This window comes from Penaeus monodon, chromosome 26 (assembly GCF_015228065.2).
Source record: "Penaeus monodon isolate SGIC_2016 chromosome 26, NSTDA_Pmon_1, whole genome shotgun sequence".
Classification (NCBI taxonomy): domain Eukaryota; kingdom Metazoa; phylum Arthropoda; class Malacostraca; order Decapoda; family Penaeidae; genus Penaeus; species Penaeus monodon.
In genome coordinates, this window is record NC_051411.1 from 4096058 (window position 1) to 4116057 (window position 20000).

The 20000-nt window shown below is 38.3% G+C and overlaps 2 protein-coding genes across 8 annotated transcripts in view; one reads left to right on the forward strand and one right to left on the reverse strand.

The window, feature by feature from the left end:
* Positions 1–1792: 1792 nt before the first annotated feature.
* LOC119589859 (protein yippee-like 5) lies at positions 1793–6843 on the forward strand. 3 transcript variants are annotated; one of them, XM_037938465.1, is made up of 4 exons: positions 1793–1892; positions 3969–4163; positions 4583–4699; positions 5218–5576. In XM_037938465.1, the coding sequence occupies exons 2-4, from the start codon at positions 4003–4005 to the stop codon at positions 5297–5299; spliced, it is 360 nt and encodes a 119-aa protein (XP_037794393.1). In that variant the 5' UTR covers positions 1793–1892; positions 3969–4002; the 3' UTR covers positions 5300–5576. The 3 variants fall into 3 exon arrangements, with proteins under 3 accessions (XP_037794393.1, XP_037794391.1, XP_037794392.1); XM_037938463.1 differs by having other exon boundaries at positions 1813–1930; positions 5218–6843; XM_037938464.1 differs by having other exon boundaries at positions 1860–1941.
* A 4296-nt stretch (positions 6844–11139) lies between these two features.
* Positions 11140–20000, reverse strand: part of LOC119589858 — a 61954-nt gene continuing 53093 nt past the window's right edge. For 3 of the 5 annotated variants that reach the window (XM_037938459.1, XM_037938460.1, XM_037938462.1), the window contains 8 exons: positions 19593–19705; positions 18925–19094; positions 18188–18498; positions 17062–17207; positions 15570–15759; positions 15134–15334; positions 13203–13415; positions 12415–12761 (listed from right to left, as the gene is read on the reverse strand). In XM_037938459.1, coding sequence (XP_037794387.1) covers positions 12561–12761; positions 13203–13415; positions 15134–15334; positions 15570–15759; positions 17062–17207; positions 18188–18498; positions 18925–19094; positions 19593–19705 — 1545 coding nt within the window. In that variant the 3' untranslated portion in view covers positions 12415–12560. Of the gene's footprint in view, positions 12762–13202; positions 13416–15133; positions 15335–15569; positions 15760–17061; positions 17208–18187; positions 18499–18924; positions 19095–19592; positions 19706–20000 lie in introns of all 5 variants that reach the window. The other 2 variants (XM_037938458.1, XM_037938461.1) reach the window with 1 other exon arrangement.

The following is a 20000-nucleotide window of genomic DNA, read 5'->3' on the forward strand; positions in this document are numbered from 1 at the left end:
TTTATTATTACTATTATAATTATTATTACTATCATCATCATCATTATCATTATCATTTTCATCATCATCATCATCATCATCATCATTATTATCATTATCATTACCATTTTTATTACTATCCTTAACACCATCATTATCACTACCCAACGAATACGACCTACGACCCTGCGGCAACAAAGGGGCGTGGTCACCGGAAATAAGGACGGGAAATGGGCGGAGCAACTGTACTTAACTCACCTGAAAGCTCTCTCCAAAATATACCAAGAAAATTGGATTCCATTGTCTTAAAATGATAATAAAATAAAATAAAATAAGAAAATAAAATAAGATAAAATAAAATGAAAAATAAAAAATATGTCAAAAGTCATCATAATGTTAATACTAGTACTACTGCTACTACTACTTATACAACGACTGATAATGATAAATATAACTATTTTTTTGTTGATGAAATGATACTAGTAAAGTATTGTTGTTCGTTTAATGATGTAATAATGAAAAGATTGGTCGTGATAATAACAGGATTAATAACAGTAATAATAATGCGGCTGCTGTTCATAGTGATGATAGCAATGACAATAATAATAATAATAATAATAATAATAATAATAATAATAATAATAATAATAAAACATATATATATATATATATATATATATATATATATATAATAATAATAATAATAATAATAATAATAATAATAATAATAATAATAATATTAATAATAATAATAATAATAATAATAATAACCATAATGGTGATGTTCATGACAGTAATAATAATAATAATAATGATAATTATAATAATAATAATAACATAAAAAATATAAATAAATAATAAATATAATAATAATAATAATAATATAATATATTATCTTATAATAATGTTTAATATAATATATTATTTTTCATATGTTATTATAATCTAATTATTTATTATAATACTAATATATTTACAATTTCTTATTTTTTTATATCTTATTATTCTCTTACTCTCTATTCATTTTTTCATATTTCATTCTTTTATCTTATCTTTCTTTCATTTTACATTTCTATTCTATTCTTAATCATTTCATTAATCATATACCATACTATATTCTCATAATACTCACTCAATCCTGCTATAATAATCCACCTCTCTCACATCTACCCTTCCTTACTCTTCTCTCCACTCCTTCCCTCTCTTCATCTCATTCCCTCTCTATCATCCACTTCCTCACATCCAAATCCTCACTGCTACATTCATCATCTCTATCCCTCACATCCACTCCCCTCCACACTCCGCATCTACACTCCTTCCTTCCCTCCAACTCCCACCACTCCTCATCCTCCACACTACCAACTTCACTCTCACATCCACTCCGTCACACTCCACACTCCGCTCCACACTCCCCTCCACTCTCCACACTCCACACTACTCCCTCTCCTCCCCCCCTCCACACTCCACCCCCTCCACACTCCACACTCCTTTCCCTCCACACTCCGCTCCACTCGCACATTCCACACTCCCCTCCACTCTCCACACTCCACACACCCCTCCCCTCCACACTCCACACTCCCCCTCCACAATCCACCCCCCTCCACACTCCCCTCCCCTCCACATCCCCCCCTCCACACCTCACACTCCACACTCCCCTCCCCTCCACACTCCCCCCCTCCAAACTCCACACCTCACACTCCACACTCCCCTTCCCTCTACTCTCCACACTCACCACTCCCTTCCACACCCCACACTCCCCTTCCCTCCATACTCCACTCCACTCGCCCACTCCCCACTCCCCACTCCGCTCCACTCCGCCGCCCCGTCGCACGAGCGAGCGGCGCCCGTCCGTCTGGCGTTGCCCGTCGAGCGAACAGCTGATCGACCAAAACAAAAGCCTCGGAGGACAAAGAGTTCAGTCGACGTCCTCCTTCAGCTGTGTTGGACGGGGGTCTGGAGGAGGTTTTTTAAGGGGGTTCTGGGGAGGGTTATTGGCGTTTGGGGGGTTATTGTTAGGGTGGGGGTGTTGGGGTTGTTGTGTCGGTGCGTTGGGGTTATTTAGGGCTGTTGGTGTTGAGGTTTAGACGTGGTAGTGAGGTTTGTTTTTGTGTGTGTTGGAAGTGGGTTGGGTTTTCGTGTTGTTTTATTTTTGTTCTTGTTCTTGTTGTTGTTTTTTTTGTGTGTGTTCTTGTCGCAGTGAGGGAATGGCTTGGGGGGAAGAGTGATGATACTGATGGAAAAAAGGAATTTCGTCAGTGGTGGAGGAGTGGAAAATCTCTTTGACTATTTATAGAAGTTGAAGGTTTCCTTGACTTGCCACCCAATCGAGAGCAAAGTGTTAAAGAGAACTAAAAGATATGTTCATGGTTTTTCTTTTCTTTTAGTGTGCTGTTATTTATTTTGTAACGTTTAATGCAGTTATAGAACTGGCACTGAACAAGCTATATTTGTCCATGTTTGGCTGTGGATTAGGTGAAAGAAGGACCTGAAGTTATTCCTCAGTAGAGCACATTTAACATATTGATTTTGCACCGTCTTCTATTGAAATTTTTTTTGCGAATCAGATGCTCTGATCTGCCTGTATATATTCAGTATTTATCATCTGTGAATTCTGAGGGTGGAATCGAAACAATATGCCACTTCAGTTCTTGGTGTTAAAGATGTATTAAGTCAGTACTTTGTGTAAGTCTTACCAGCTGGCAACTAGGCACTAAGACCTGGCTATTGTGACTTTCTAAGGTTTTGCGTTACATACACTTTTCTGGCTGGAGAAAATGCAAGCTAATATTTTCTTGATAGATTTAATATTACAAGTGAAAAGAAGTGAACCTGAAATGATGCTACTTCATATTAAGATGGGAAATGTAGATATATTCGTAAAAGTATTGATGTATCTTATGTAGGGATATTTTATGCTAAGTGTTTTGTGTAATCACTCTTCTCATTGCAAATATGCTACATAGTTTATTATATATATAAAATTTATTTCTGACAAAAATATAATTGAAACCGGTCAAATAGATCTCTTGTATTGTGAAGATATTAATTTTCATTCAAACCTTTTATACATTTGTCAACATGAACAGTTCGTGGTTTATTATACACGACTGATTTCTTATGAACATTTAAGAAGCAATATCATTTTAGCATTTGTAGTGAAACGGATGAATCAAGCAAAGTGAAGTATCCGTTTCAGTTGTACAGCTTTTCTGAGGAAGGTTATGAGTTCTATTTATATTGGAACCATTATTTCTGGTCTATTTTGGCAAAAAGTCAAAATCATGTTTCTGTAAGCAAAGATGGTAGACTTTTTTTTCTAAATAAAAGTTTGCCTAATGGGAAAAAATATTATTCAAGAAATCCATAAACTGCGGTAACAATATTATTATCTATGGGTATATTTAGTATGAATGACTTATGATACTACATTATTGCTCCAAAAAAATAAAGTTTTGGTTAATATATAGAAGATAATAAAAACAGAATCTATGAATAACTAATAGTAACTGTTTAACTAATGATAATAAACTAATGGTAACTGTTTAGAATGGAAACTGTTTAGAACATCCCCCGTTGCCTTGAGGCCGATTGGCGTGGCCTCCATTCCCCGTCAGCATTCGAGAAAAAAAACAACGGTCCTCCTTCGAGTTTATTCTTACCAGATAGAGCTAGTAGACTTTTTCATCAAATGCAGAACTCAAATTTTGCCAGAATATGTCTGGTTTATGATGGTGGGCATTTTGGTGAAGTGTAATGCATAAAGGCCAAGGCATTTACTGGATATTAAGTAGATTTAGACAGAACACAGCCGTTTTGTTCAAAGATTTTTATATCTGTTGAAACAAACTCAAAAGTATCACAGATATTTTTTATTGAATCGTTCAATATGTATCATCACCATACCTTTTCTAACTTTATTTTGTAGGAAATCTAGAAGTAAATCCATAATTCTAAACTACAGGAAATAAAAAAATCATATCTTTGTTCAGACTTTCCAGAATAGGAGCAATCAGTAAAATCAAAATGGGACGCATATTTCTCGAGCATATAGGAGGAACACGACTGTTTTCCTGTGCTACCTGCTATACCGTTCTCACAAATCGCACGGAACTGATTTCCACTCGCTTCACTGGAGCGACAGGGCGAGCTTTCCTCTTCAAGCGCGTGGTGAATTTGACGTACAGGTGAGAAAGCAGGCTAGATTGAAGGACATTGTGATATGTATTGTGGATTTTATTATCTTTTTTCATCCATTTTGCTTTCTGTTTGTCTTTTTAGTCTCTATATCACTGTCTGTCTTTCTGTCTCTTTAGTCTCTGTCTCTCTTTCTGTCTGTCTGTCTCTCGCTCTCTTTCTGTCTGCTTCCCTGTCTCACTTTCTCTTTTTCTATCTGTTTCCTTGTCTCTCTCTCTCTCTCTCTCTTTCTATCTGCTTGCCTGTCTGTCTGTCTCTTTCTATCTGCTCTCTCTCTCTCTCTCTCTCTCTCTCTCTCTCTCTCTCTCTCTCTCTCTCTCTCTCTCTCTCTCTCTCTCTCTCCCTTCTCTCTCTCTCTCTCTCTCTCTCTCTCTCACTTTAAGATATAAAAAGCATTTATCTTTTACAGTGAAGTACAAGACAGAGTGATGTTGACTGGGCGTCACATGGTTCGTGATGTTTCCTGCAAAAATTGCAGTGCGAAGCTCGGCTGGATATACGAATTTGCCACAGAAGACAACCAGAGGTAAGATATGCTCATGAGTTCTGATGTCTGTAATATTTAACAATATACCAGTATGCAGATTTTGTGCAGGAGTGGTGGTAGTGAAGTGGTATTGGTTCTGTTACATAAATGTAACTTTTGCTCTTGGTTTGCACTTGTCAAGGTCATAATGGTTGAACAGAAATCATTGATGTTAAAAGAAAGTGTGTATATTTTCTTCTTTTGTTTTTTATGTGGGTTAATTATAGCACTGGCATTTATCTTACAAAGTGTCAGTCATAAAATACTATTTTCATCTTGTTTCAAAAAAAAAGATAGGCCAGGAGAAGAGAGACAAAAGTGAAAATAATCTTCTTACTTGTCAGTGGACTTAATAACAAGTCCAGTACAGACCTTCTGTACATTTTCTATTTAAACATGTATTTTCGGGATACCAGCAAATAATCGCAACACAATTTTAGACTCCCATTATATGGACCAACAAGGGATTTTTATTTTACAGAAATAAGCTATAGAAGTCGGGTCTTTTTTTTTTGCAGGTACAAGGAAGGCCGTGTCATTCTGGAGAGAGCCCTCGTTACAGAATCAGACGGCTTTGAGGAACATATAGGGGATGATTAAGGTGGTAACGAACACCGTCGCTCAATTATTCAGAACCCTCGACCAAACAATCCCCTCATGGGGAATAGATATAATCCTGTAAACTATTTAAGTATGCATGGCATAGGGTGTTGTTTCCTTCTCTCTCTCTCTTTTCTTTTTTTATTTTTTCCCCCTTTGTACCCCCCCCGACTATATGAATATGAATATTACACGTGTTTCTCGATAACATGAATGCTTTTACCTAGCATTTGTATTTAGGACTAACCTTCATAACAGTTTCAAGTATCTTTTTTTTTCTACTCCTTAATTTTATTGTTTTGTCACTGTTTGATCTCACTGTCTATCTCCCTTCTCTGATTCATGAATTCTTTTTCGTTTTAGATTCTTTTTTTTTTTTTTATATGCTATGAACGGTAGAGTTCATTCCCAGTTTTAGCCCAAGTGATAGAGGTTAGAATATCCTAAGACTTGGCACAAACTGTTATTCCTGTGATATATTTAAGGATTGTAACAAAGATATAATGTTTTGTAGTTGCTTGTGTGCTTATATGTCATGGAATTTACCTTTTTTTTTTTTTTCAAGTTAATCTTAAATAACCAGGCCATCATTTCTTTAGTTCTAGCTCATTAAAAAAAAATGGTTCTTTATTTTAAAAAAGGAAGAAAGAACAAAGAAAGGGTGTTCTTCATTATATGTAGTTATGTTATTTGTTCATTTATTTCCACATACTCTAAAAAAAAATAAAAATAAAAAGTATGTGAATAATGTTATAAAAGGAAAGATAATATTTGAAACCTGTAAAAATAGATTCTTATTTTTGACAGTGAAATCAGTCATTTTGTTTTAATAGATTCAAACCTTACACTATCTTGTATTTTGTGATAAAAGGTCCTTTAAAATGATACTCAACGTACTTCTAACTGCCCCGTCACTTCATATAGCTGATTTAGGCATGAACAAATCATTACTCTTCAGGGAAATTTTTTTTATGATTAGATAACTCTTATGATCAGCTAGTCTCTCAGGAGGAGTTCAATAATGATTAACAAAAAGCATAGCCTACCTGTTGTAGTTCCAAATGGTATGAGGCCTTTTCTTCACAAAGTATGTATAGCCTGAGTCTGTTTTTAATTTTGTTTTTTGATGATAAAAGTTCAATAGATGAATTAATGACTAGATGTGCAATGTATATCTCGAAAATGTTCACCGAATAGGCTAGCATTTGTGAATAGGCTAGTGTTTCTCCCGTATCAATACCAGAGTGTAGAATAGAGTATTTCAACTATAATCTTTCATCATCTGACAAGTAGGATTATTTTGAGAATATATGTACTTTTATACTAAGCATAATTTATTAGTGTATCAGTGTATAGTGAAGGCATGATATTCACAGGTTATCTGTAAGTTAAAGTCGACAGTTTTGCGTTCTTTACCGTGCAGGAAATGTGAAGATTATTTTTTACGTATTTCTTTATTTAGGAATTTACTGGTGCATATGTTGAAGTGTTATTATTTTAAGGGGTTTTATTGAGAAAAAAAAAAAAAAAATTATATACATATACAGATGATTTATAAGGCTTTTAAGTCCTTAATGCTTTCCTTCATCCTAGCAGCCGTAATTCTTGACTGATTAGTAAACATTACACAAGCTCACTTTTACTGCAAAATATGAATTCAGTCCATCCATCCATAACTCATTGTCTCTACCAAAGTAACTTTGTAATTGTGCTTTTTAAGTATTTGATACCAATGTCTTTCAGAATATACAGCCGTTCCTCAATTACGTCTATTTCAAAGTATTGGATTTTTAATTTTGTTGAGGTTTAGGGGATTGAGTCTTTATCATTTTTCTCTTATTGTTTTTGGATTTAATGATTGAAGTAAAGAGAAACAGTAGGTTGTATCGACGCAAGTAAGTCTTAATAATAATGAAAGAAAATTTTTGCCTTGATTCGTGAAAACTTGCAAGTTGATAGAGAAATTATTTATGAAAAAGGGAAAATATTTATTTTATTTTATTTTTATGTTTGTTTAATTTTCTTAAATAAATTTTTTTGTTCCTTTTTTTCAAGGATTCTAATGTTGCATGTTATCTACCACAATTTTTTTTTTCCCCAAATAACAAAGAAAATATTTGCTCAAACATTTCCACCTGGTCATCTTGTATTTGTTAGGTCTCACAATTATTAATATTTCTTAATTTATTTTTACTTTTTGGTGTGTAAGACATCTTGCCTTCAGTTTAATAAAGTGTTGTATTACCATTGTTTATGAAAGTAATAGAAGAATGGATGTATAGTGTTTGTATCTCAATTTTGATAAAAGTATCTGGTGACAAAAAATATAAAATAAAAATCATCTGGTTGCTTTATCACTCTGTAGTTAATAGTAAATTATATCGATGCACCTGAACAAATAACCTCCTATAGTTCAAAATTCTGTCATCAGGGATATGAGAGCTTGCTTACTTTGAAAAAGAGAACTTGGTCTGTCATAGGAAATTACTAAAAGCTCATATGTTAAAGTTTGTTTCCTTTCCCCCCTTGCATGCCAAGTGAATTTGATCAAGACAGACAGACAGACCACAGACATAGACTCAAACGGAATGAATGAGTCGTGTTTCTTGCTGTAGTAGTGTATATAAAAAGATGACAGTGACTGAATAGAGAGACATGATAAGAGGAAAAAATAGTTATATCTCAGTTTTTTTCCTAACACTCCCGATATTTCACCTGAAAAATATTGATCAAGAATGTGGAGTTAGGAAAACATGCTTACACAGCAAAAACAAGGGAACATTCTACAAAATATCATGTCCCTTTGTAATAAAGTCTTAATGGGCTTCTGTAAAAGAAGCAGGTTTGATAAGAATTTTAATGGACAGCATCTGTGACTGAAGTTCTGGGTGGTTTTTGAATAGCCTCACATCTCACTTACAAAGAAATTCTTCTTTTACTCTTTTTTCTTGTCTTTATACGGGGTCGCTGATTTTTGAGGAGTTGCCTCGATCGCCACATCATAGTCTTGGCTTTGTTTTTACATCCTGATGCAATTCCTGCTGCCAACCCTCCCCATTCATCCAGGCTTGGGACCAGCATGGTACGTTCCAGTGAATTGTGGACCATATCTGTAGCCAATTGAGGTGAAGTTCCTTGCCCAGGGGAACAACACATTAGCGGTTGACTTGAACTCTCAAACTCAGCCACTGTGGCCTCAATGTCAATCTCAAACAAATAAAAAAGATTAAATAAAGAAATCGCAAGACTATTAGCTAAATTCCAACAGATTCAAGATATTCTTAATAAACGGTAGCAAAATATGAAAAGATAAAATTTAAAACTTTGAAGCTTCCTTTTTCGTCATAAAATATAACAAAATTGATGTTGTTATGCCCTTTTTTTTCTCAAAATGAATTTCCAAAAGGATTTCACATACATGATATGTATGAAAGCATAACAAAATTCCATGACAGAAGTCGTTACTGTCTCAGACACACAAGACTTCTGACGATGTATTGATATGTTGACATTGGATATGTTGACAATGCAGATAATTATAATGTTTTACTTTTTATCAAAGTGTGGTAATGATTGGTGACAATTGATAAACAGGTAGTAATAATAATTTGAAATAGAAATGTAATATTTTGACATTTTGCAATAACCTCTAAGTGTATCTGTGTATTTGTGTGTGTGTGTGTGTGTGTGTGTGTGTGTGTGTGTGTGTGTGTGTGTGTGTGTGTGTGTGTGTGTGTGTGTGTGTGTGTGTGTGTGTGTGTGTGTGTGTGTGTGTGTGTGTGTGTGTGTGTGTGTGTGTGGTGTGTTCTGAGTGTGTGTGTGTTTTTTTTCGGTGGTGTGTGAGTGTGTGTGTTGTGTGTGTGTGTATTGTGATGTGTGGTATTGTGCGTGGTGCTGTGCGTGCGTGCGTGCGTGTACATGTGAGTGGTGTGTGTGTGTAGTGAGTGTGGGGAGTGGGATGTGTAGTGTTGTGGTGCAGTGGTAGGTGGGAGGAGAGGAGAGAGGGAGAGAGAAGATGAGAGTAGAGAGAGAGAGAGAGGAGAAGAGAGAGAGATGGAGAGAGAGAGAGAGAGAGAAAGGAGAGAGAGAGAGAAGTAGAGAGAGAGAGAGAAAGGAGAGAGAGAGAGAGGGAGGGAGGAGGGATGAGTGAATGAGAAGTGAGAGTGAGGAGTGAGTGTGAGTGATGTAGTGTGTGTCATGTAGTACGTGTATGTGCATGTGTGCGTATGTGTGTGTGGCGTAATGTGTTGTGTGTGTGTGCGTGTACTATAGTGAGTGTGCGTATATGTGGTGTGTGGTATTGATGTGTGTGTGTGTGTGTGTGTGTGTGTGTGTGTGTGTGTGTGTGTGTGTGTGTGTGTGTGTGTGTGTGTGTGTGTGTGTGTGTGTGTGTGTGTGTGTGTGTGTGTGTGTGTGTGTGTGTGTGTGTGTGTGTGTGTGTGCGTGCGTGCGTGCGTGTATGTGTGTGTCAGGGGAGAGAGAGAGAGAGAGAGAGAGAGAGAGAGAGAGAGAGAGTAGAGAGAGAGAGAGAGAGAGAGTAAGTAATAAGTAAGTAAGTAAGTAGTGAGTGAGTGAGTGAGTGAGTGAGTGAGTGAGTGAGTGAGTGAGTGAGTGAGTGAGTGAGTGCATGTATGTATGCATGCATATGCATGTGCATGTGTGTGTGTGCGAGATCCACTCAACAAATGATAGGATATGTATAGATTCATTGCTATATGTCACTTAGAAACCCAGCAGGTATGTGGCATTTTGAGTCAGCAGTTATCACAAAGGTGTAGTCTGACTCAAAAGGTATATTTTTACATTTTTTTCACCACAGGTTTTGTTTCCATCTTACTACTAAACCATCTGTCCATTCCCACAGCCAGTTTGATAAGTAATCAAGTATAATTTTTATTAATATGTCTGAAGTTTTATCAACTTTGTCTTTTTATTTGTTAGTTGTCCTCTTCTCCTTTTTATTGTCATTATAAACATATTCCTTTGCCATTTATTTAGAGCATATATATATATTTTTTTTTTTTCTGTTTTGTCCTCAAGCTGTTACGGTCTTCCAAATTTACATGTGATTTTTGACTCAACTCCATCTATGCAACTGTCTATGCTTTTATTTCTACCAATATTTCTTGTAATTGTTTATTTCTCCTTTTATTTTACATTCTTTGACAGAATTACTATTATTTCATCTCAGAAATCTAATTAACAAGTAACAAAGCATTTCCAGAATTAATATCCATTAGACATCCTTCAACAGTTTCAGAATTACAATAAAAGAAAAAAAAAATCATTGATTAATAATGCACTTCAAATCTATTCTCATTGTGTCATCTAAGTTCAGGTTCTTTCCGGTGTGACCCTAAAGAAGACAGTCAGGCTTTCCATCTAAAAATGCAACCCAACAGTCCTTTCCCTCCCAATTTTCCAGTGGAGAAATACATCCAATTAACAAATTTAAATTAGAACAGCCATAAACAAATGACAATGGGCTTTAATGGATAGTTTACATTTCTTACTGAAATGTCTGTATGATATGATACTGATGTCTTATCCAACGTAGATAATGTATGTTTTCTTTTTCCTTATGCCCTCCAGTACACAGTTACTTACTGAAAGATTTTGTGAACAACTTTTAAATTATATGCATTAGTACAGGATGGTTCTTCATTTGCTCACAAACTGTGTGTTTTATCCAGTACTTAGTTATGTAAATCAGAATTCTCAACAATATGTGGAAAATAAAGAATTTGTATTTATTTGTATATAATCATATCTTGGTATATATGAAATGTGAAACAGTTACAGCACATGTAAGGATCCAGTAGAAAAAAATGCAAAAGAAATAGATGGTCACATCCAATTTCATTCAAATACCTTCATAAAAGAGTTCACAAAGGCACCATTAGTCTCACATAGAAAAAAAAAGAGAGAAAAAAAAAATTCTTTTCACCTTTTTCAAATGGAGAAAGTTGATGGACAGACACACAGCACACGTCTGTTACAGGACCTAGGAAGAAGAAGTAAGAGAAATTTGTCGGAGCTTTGTACTTCAAGTTAGTGACTTTCAAACACTCTTAAAAAAAGGATTTGCTTACTAATGATGTAGCTTGTAAATCATATCATGCATGGGAAGACCTTATTCTCAAATATATTTCAGTTTATATGATTTTTCTTCGATAAAAGAACATAACAAATAATTACATTTGATACTGTAACACACTACAGTAGAAAGAAAGAGAGAAAAAATAATAATCTGGGGCTAAGCAAAAAAAATTGAAGAAAGACATAACATTATTTCATATCACAATATCACTTATGGTTTAATCATAATGATAGGGGTTATAAAGTAAGATAATTAACATCATACAATATATTTTCAGTTCTTTCATAAATAGTTATCAATCTGATACTATAGACATGACTTAGAAAGGTAATTATAATGAAGATAAACACTATAATAATAAATGCTTCGACAGGAAGGCATCTTCATCTTTCAGTCGTTAGATACTCTCAAAATGTTCATCAAATGTGACTCTTATATACAACTACTTTCGTTATAAAATACTATGTTAATACATTCCCCCCCCAGAGAAGAGACTGCGGAGAGAAAACTACAAATCTGTTATCTGTATATATAATATCTTTCATCAAGGAATAAAAAGTGCCCATGTTGTCGTTACATCCTAATCCTGAGTCCAACAGCACTTCTACTGTCTTGCTTGTATTCAGAGGACTTCTTGAAAATTGTCTTCTATTCAAATACAAGATTACACTAATAAAAAAAAAATAAATAAATAAAAAAAATCTGCATACAATGGGTTTCAAGAGTCAAAGATGAAGCTCTGTGAGAAATAGCATTATACATTTTTTTTTTTTTCAAATACCTTAATTAAGAATCATGGCTTCTTTTGAGCATATACGATCTAGATAGGAAAAGACCTTAAATAATTTCAGAATGTTGGTTCAAATACATACATAAAACATAACAACAAAGTCTGCATATTCACAATTGCACATTCCAGCTGTTTCTGGAGAGTAATGTGCAACTTCAATACTGTTTTACTGTTGCTGTCCTTGGGTTCACAGCATAGAGATCATTAATATCTACCGTCTTCACCTTTTTTTTTTTTCATTTTCTCCTTTTTCTTTCGAAAGTAAATGAAGTGTTATTAAAACACAAAGGAAAGGTATCTATAATTTTCTTGACATGTGTATCACATATGACTTTTTTGACACTTTGCATCTGGTACGACATTCACAGCTGTCACCTATGCTTGAGGTCAAAGATTTCTATAAGGAGTGGTTCGACTTCTTGCGGATTGACGTCTAGAAAGACACGAATGTGCTTCTCATTGAGGATGTTGAGATGCTTAATCCTCTCTAGCAGCCGGAGGTAAACCGTCCTTCCTTCGCAACCTCCGTACTTGCACTCCAGGTAGCGCTTCAGGAGGTACAGGTATGAGCACTGAAATGGAGAGGGAAAAGGATGACCATACCTGTTGCTGTCTCACTAGTGTCCCTCAGACCAACAACTATTTGAGGTCTTTCAATCTGTTTACTTCTAACATACAACAAATAATGAAAAATATGGAAAGCATTCAAGACTTGAGGAGCAGGAAGTTGAAGTTTATCTATGCAAAGGAATTTTTCATTTTCATTCATTAATTACTCCCTGCTATCGATATGACACAGATAATTTTGGCTTTAGATCTTTTAAGTCTGGCTAAGATCAGTGCAACTTATAGACAAAGAAAGAATTCTTGGGGTCTACTATGTTTACTTATTTCCCCTGACCACTTTTCTAAGTTAATAATACTATATCATGAACAATAAATAATAACATGATGATATGAACGACATCTAAGCTTAACCAAACCAAAATCAAGGAGACTCCCAAACAACCCACCCGTTCGTGTTTAATAGCATCGCCATGGATTATGTTAGGCCTCTCGGGTGTGAAGAGCGTAATAGCTGATAAGAGGAAGATGATGTTGTGGTCTTGTCTCCACTCCGGCTGAAACGCCAAGATAAATCTCTTGTGTTCCTCATAGACGTTCCCTGGGGCGGCCTTTAGTACCTTCAGCTTGATGTTCTTGAAACGGTCATGGTCCTGTTGAATCTGTGGGGAGGTTGCTTGCTTAGAGGAATGAAATGACATACAGCCAGAGTTTTATGGGGCATGAAGGCGCTGTGTTATAGGAATGTGCTGTATTATGCTGTATGAATTTGGTGACCTATGTGGTATCATATGTTGGGTAGTATGAATGTGCTGTGTTATATGAGATGATGTATGTTATGTGGCAGAAATGTGGCATTATGTGGTATAATGTGGTGTGTTAAGTCAGTCGTTCCCAGCCTTTTCTATTCTGTACTCCCTGACCAATATATAACAATTTCCATTTCCCTGTTCAGTGCCTGTCATCCTTTCAGATTCAGTTCTTATTAGTTATGAGTAGTGTAATGGGGCAAACAAGTATAGGAAAAGAGAACAACATGGATTTATAATTTTCATTTTGCCCATGCGCCCCCCTCCCCCATGAAGTATCCCATGGTCCTCAAGGTTGTGATCCCCTGCTTTAAATGAGACAGAGAGACAGAGAGAAAGAGAGAGAGAGAGAGAGAGAGGGAAAGAGAGAGAGAGGGAAAGAGAGAGAGAGGGAAAGAGAGAGGAGGGAAAGAGAGAGAGAGGGAAGAGAGAGAGGGAAAGAGAGAGGAGGGAAAGAGAGAGAGGAGAAGAGAGAGAGAGGGAAAGAGGAGAGAGGGAGAGAGAGAGGAATGAGAGTGAGAGTGAGGAAGAGAGGAGAGAGGAGGGAGGGAGGGAGGGAGGGAGAGAGGGAGGAGAGAGAGAGAGAGAGAGAGAGAGAGAGAGAGGAGAGCGAGAGGAGGAGGAGTGAGGAGTGATGAGTGAGGAGAGTGAGTGAGTGAGTGAGTGAGTGATGATGAGTGAGTGGATGAGTGAGGAGGAGAGAGAGGAGAGAGAGAGAGAGAGAGATGAGAGAGAGAGTGAGAGTAGAGTGATGGAGGAGAACTGATGAGGGAGTGGGGAGGGAGGAGGGTAGGGAGGAGGGAGGGGAGGAGTGGAGGGAGGGAGGGAGGGTAGGAGGGGAGGGAATGGAGGGAGGGGAGGGAGGGAGGAGTGCGATGCGAGTCGAGTGCGAGGAGTGCGAGTGCGAGTGCGAGTGCGAGTGCGTGTGCGTGTGCGTGTGCGTGTGCGTGTGCGTGTGCGGTCTGTGCGCGTGTGCGTGATGGCGTGTATGCTTGCAAAGCTATATAAGTACTTATGTATAACTTGTATGCGTGTGCACGCACGTGTGCATTGCGCGTGTGCGTCTTGTCCGTATCCCCAGAGTATCCGTGTCAAGGCAAACATATTTACACATTTATAAGTATGCATGTACGTATGCGTGTCTGCCATTCGCGTATACACACGAACCCTTCGCAGCGCGGCGTGCGTGCGCATAAACATCGCCCCAGATGAAGCCCCCCCCCCCCCCCCCCCCCCACCCCCTCTATTTTCCCTTCCCACACCTTCCTCGACCCCCCCTCCCTCGCCCCACCCTACCCCTTCTTCCCTCGCCTCACACCCCTCCCCTTCCCTCTCCTCACACCCCCTCACCCTCCCCTTCCCTCCTCCCCTTCCTCGCCCCCTCACCCCTTCCCCCTCACCTCCCCCCCCACCCCCCCCCCTTCCCCCCACTCTCCCTCCCCACCTCCCCCTTCCCTCACCCTCCCCACCTCCTTCCCCCCTTCCCCCTCCCTCCCCCTCCCCTCACCCCCCCCACCTTCCCCCTTCCCCCTCCCTCACCCCCCCACACCCCTTCCCCCCTCGAAACTCACCATCCACGAGTCCTTATCGGGGTCGTAGGCGCTGACGGACCGCAGGATCATCATCTCCGTGCAGCCTCCCTTGAGCAGCGCGATCTGGTCCTCCTGGCAGAGGCTCTTGAAGGCGGATATTCTCTTCGACATCTTGATGAGGCGGCGGATGGCGATCTCCGTCAGGTTGATGATGTTGAGAAGCGACGGGTTGCTCAGGTCCTGTTTTTTTTTTTTTTTTTTTTTTTTTTTTAAGAGAGGGAGAGAGGGAGGGAGAGAAAGAGAGAACGAGTTTTGAGTTTTTTTTTTCTTTTTTTGGGTAGGAGATTTTGTTTGAGATTTTGATCAAACTAAACAACAACAACAAAAAAACAACAACAACCCCCAAAACCCCCAAGTCCCCCACCAAAAAAAAACACCCCCCCCCACAAAAAAAAAAAAAAAAAACACGCCCCACCTTAAAATTATAATCCTCGCACAGCGGCGCCAGAAGGCCCTTGTTCGCCTCCGATAGTTCGTTCAGCTTCATCTTCTCCGGTTCGTTCAGCTCCCTCGGGTTGTTGCTGCCCAGGAGGCTGAAGGCGCTGTACTCGGCGCTGATGGCGGTGTTCATGATCGAGTCCATCATCGTCAGCCCCGTCGCGCCGCTGCAGCAGGGGAAGGGGAAGGAGAGAAGGAAGGGAGGAAGGAGGAGAGGAGGGAAGGAAGGAAGGAGAAGGAGGGAGAGGAGGAGGGAGAGAGGAGGGAGAGAGGGAGAGGCAGGGAGGAAGGGGGAGGGGGGAGGCAGGGGAGAGGCAGAGGGAGAAAGGAAGGAGAGGAGGGAGAGGACAGAGAAGAGGGGAGGAGAGGAAGGAGAGGCAGGGAGGAAGGAGGAGGGGGAGAGAGAAGGAGAGAAGGTCACATTTTGGAGAATTTTTGTTTGTTTGTTTTGTTTTCGTTTCGTCTGGTTTTGTTTTCGTTTTGCTTGTTTTTGTTTTCGTTTTCGTTTTGGTTGGTTTGGTTTGGTTGGTTGTTTTGTTTTCGTTTTGTTTTGTTTGGTTGGTTTGGGTGTTTGGTGTGTTATGATTATTGTTATTATTATAGTTGTAATTATTTGTTGGTTTCTATTACTGCTACTGTTGTCATCGTTAGTATGATTGTGATTATTTTCATTTTCTTAATTTTCATTATTATTATCATTATCACTATCATATATATTATATATTATTATTATATTATTATTATTATTATTATTATTATCATTATTATTATTATCATTGTTATTATTATTATCACTATTATTGTTACTGTTACGATTATTATTATCATTATTATTATCATCAGCATCATTATCATTAATTATTATTATTATCACCATCACCATTTTATTACCCACGTTCTTTATTCTTTACTCTTACTGATCTACATTTTGGTGTGTGTAATTCGAGTCACATGAATAATTTTACGCATCACTGCAAACGAAATTACTCACTTACAAAAAAGCAAATTGGTACCACACACAAACACGCGCGCGCGCACACACACACACACACACACACACACACACACACACACACACACACACACACACACACACACACACACACACACACACACACACACACACACACACACACACACACACAGAAAATATATAACAATAATAATAATAACAATAACAATAACAATAACAATAACAATAACAATAACAATAACAATAACAATAACAAACATAACAATAATAATAATAATATAATAATAATATAATAATAATAATAATAATAATAATTAATAATAATAATAATTATTATTATTATTATTAAAATAAGTGAAATCAATAGATAAATAAATAAATAAATAAATAAATAAATAAATATATATATAAATAAATAAAAACATAAAACTAAAATAAACAGTAAACAGTAATAAATAAAAAAAAACAAAAAAAACACGGGCAATGCACCACTCACGGGCTCTGCTTGCACCCTGGCTCGAGGAATCTCAGGGTATCTTGCACGCTGAAATTCTTCCAATCTTCCTGGTGACTCTGCAATTCCGTCCCGACCGGCTGCTCCTCGCCAGAACACAGGGCAATGCTCTCGTCTGGGTACTCGACCTAAAACACAGACGCGGAATATAGATGTATTGATCTCAGAATGTGTATAAATGAAGAGCCGCAAGGGTAAGAGATTGTGTGTGTATATTGTACGAGATCGTGTTATACGTAAACAGGACGGTGAGGCATTATTTATGTATAACCACAAAGGAAAGATATTCTATATATACATAAACGCAAAGGTAAGAGTTCCTTTATGTATAACCACGTAGATAAGACATAATTTATGCATAACCACAAAGGAAAGGGTTTATTTATAAATACATAAAGGCAAAGGCAAAACTTTATTTATGTATAACCACAAAAGTAAGACATTATATATGCAAGACCACAAAAGTAAGGTACTATTTATGCATACCCACGAAGATAAGAGATTATATAAACAAATATGATCAATGAAAGTCCTCAGATGGCAAAATCAAAATACATAAACATTATTTTTATGGTCTTACTTCTTTATGAAAACAGTTATTTTTACTAAAAACAATCCTGTTTCGGCATTTTTCTTGTGCATTAATTTCCATCCTTTTCTTCGTGTTACTGTATTGTACTTAGCTTTCCTACATTGCACTGTGCTCTTACGTTCGTACATTAATAAAATCACCTCAGGGGAAACAGAGATTAATCTCCCCTGAAAACACACTTATAACTTTTACAGGTAAGTAAAAAAGGGTTAGTCTCAGGTTTCAAACAAGCACAGAATATTATTCCATGAACGTAATATGAACAAAAGCCAATCTCCACAAAGCAAAAAAATAGGATAAATCTATGCCCCTCTATAAATGGTAATAAAAATAAATATATGAATAACAATAACTACCTAAATAAATGAACAAATGCATAGAGAAATGAGAAATAAATAAACAAACAAATAAATAAATACAAACAAATAGCTAAATAAACAAATCAACCAGCAAACAAATAACAAACAATAAAACAAAACAAAACAAGAACCACCGGCGTCCGTGGCAGAAACTCGCCTCTTTCTTGATGTTCATGGCCACCACGTCCGCCATACTCAGCGAATTCCTCGGATTGCCTGACGAAGGAGACGCCACGCCGCCTCCTTCTCCTCCTCCTCCTCCTCCACCACCACCTCCTCCTCCTCCTACGCCTCCTACAGCAGGCCGTTCCCCTGGAGAGTCGACGTCCGTGGCCTCCTGCTTCGTGTGGATCGAGGGAGGGGCGTCGTCATTCAGGAGAGGGAAGTCCTTGTGGTCGCTAAAGGGCGTGACGGGTTTGTGGTCTAAGGCGGGACCTGCTGGGGAAAACGACCGCAGGCCCTCCCCGTCTGTTGGGGAAAGGAGGGTTGAGTTGGGGCGATGCGGGGGGGCGGGGGATGAGAGGTCTTTCTATACTGGTCTCAGGGCTGTTTAACTGTCTGTCAATCTATGTTCATGTGTAACTATATCTATATCTATCTATCATTCTACCCACCTATCCATCCATCCACCCATCCACACACACACACACACACACACACACACACACACACACACACACACACACACACACACACACACACACACACACACACACACACACACACACACACACACACACACACACACACACACACACACACACACACACACACACACACACACAAAACAAACACACCTTCCTTAATCCTACCTACAAACACCATCTCTCCTCCTCCTCCTCACACACTACATATCCCCCCTTAACACCTTATCCCCGACGACAAGAAACTCACCGAGAGAAGCTGGTTTCCCCGGACTAGAGGTATCGTGGCTGTAGGGAAGGAACTGGGGCACAACTGCGGCAGGATGCGGCAGGGAACAGCCGGAATATTCCTGGTCGCTGGAGCACTGTGGTAACATGTCTCTGTGCTCCGGAGAATTCGTGTAATCACTAGAATAGTCTCTGTAATGAAAGTCGTTCGGTAAGTGAAAGGGATAAATGAAGAATGTAAAAATGTGAAAGGACAAATAATTGCGTAAATATATGAAAGAATAAATGAACAGATAAAAGTGCGAAACAATAAATAGAGAGAGATATCTATGAAAGAATAAATGAGTGGATGAAATTATGAAAGGATAAATAAATATATAAAAATGTCAAATAATAAATATGCAGATAACAGTATGAAAGGATAAAGATTTAAAAACAGTTAATAAATGAAGAGGCAAATGTATACATACATACATATCTATCTATCTATCTATCTATCTATCTATCTATCTATCTATCTATCTATCTATCTATCTATCTATCCATCTATCTATCTATGCGAGTCAATTACTCAAACACTAAATAGAACATAAGGTGATACTGCCTCCAACCCTTGTAATTCAGCGAAGGTAAAATCACCGAAACTGATTCACAAAAAAGGTCGTGGACTGCGAGCGACCTGCAACTGACCTGGAGGCCGACAGGAGCGCTGAAGGAGGCACTCTCTCGGCGGCGTTTCCCGTCGCGTGGATGATCAACCTGTCTTGCGCGTGGATGTCCGTCTGTCCGTCGACCCGCAGGACCTGTGAACGCAACGCCGGGGGTGAGAGGCGAGAACAGACGCGTTCGGGATCTATATCGGTTCCTCGCGATCTCCTCGTGGGTGCTGCAGTATTTGCGAGAATAATGAGGGGGGGGGGGAGGAATGAGAATAAGTAATGCAAAATGGGCAGTGAAAGGGAGGAGAGACGGGGGGGGGGGTGAGAATAAGTAATGAAAAATGGGCAGCGAAAGGAAGGAGAGACGGGGGGGGGGGGGGTGAGAATAAGTAATGAAAAATGGGCAAAAGGAAAGAGTGGCGGTGATTTTTATGGGTCC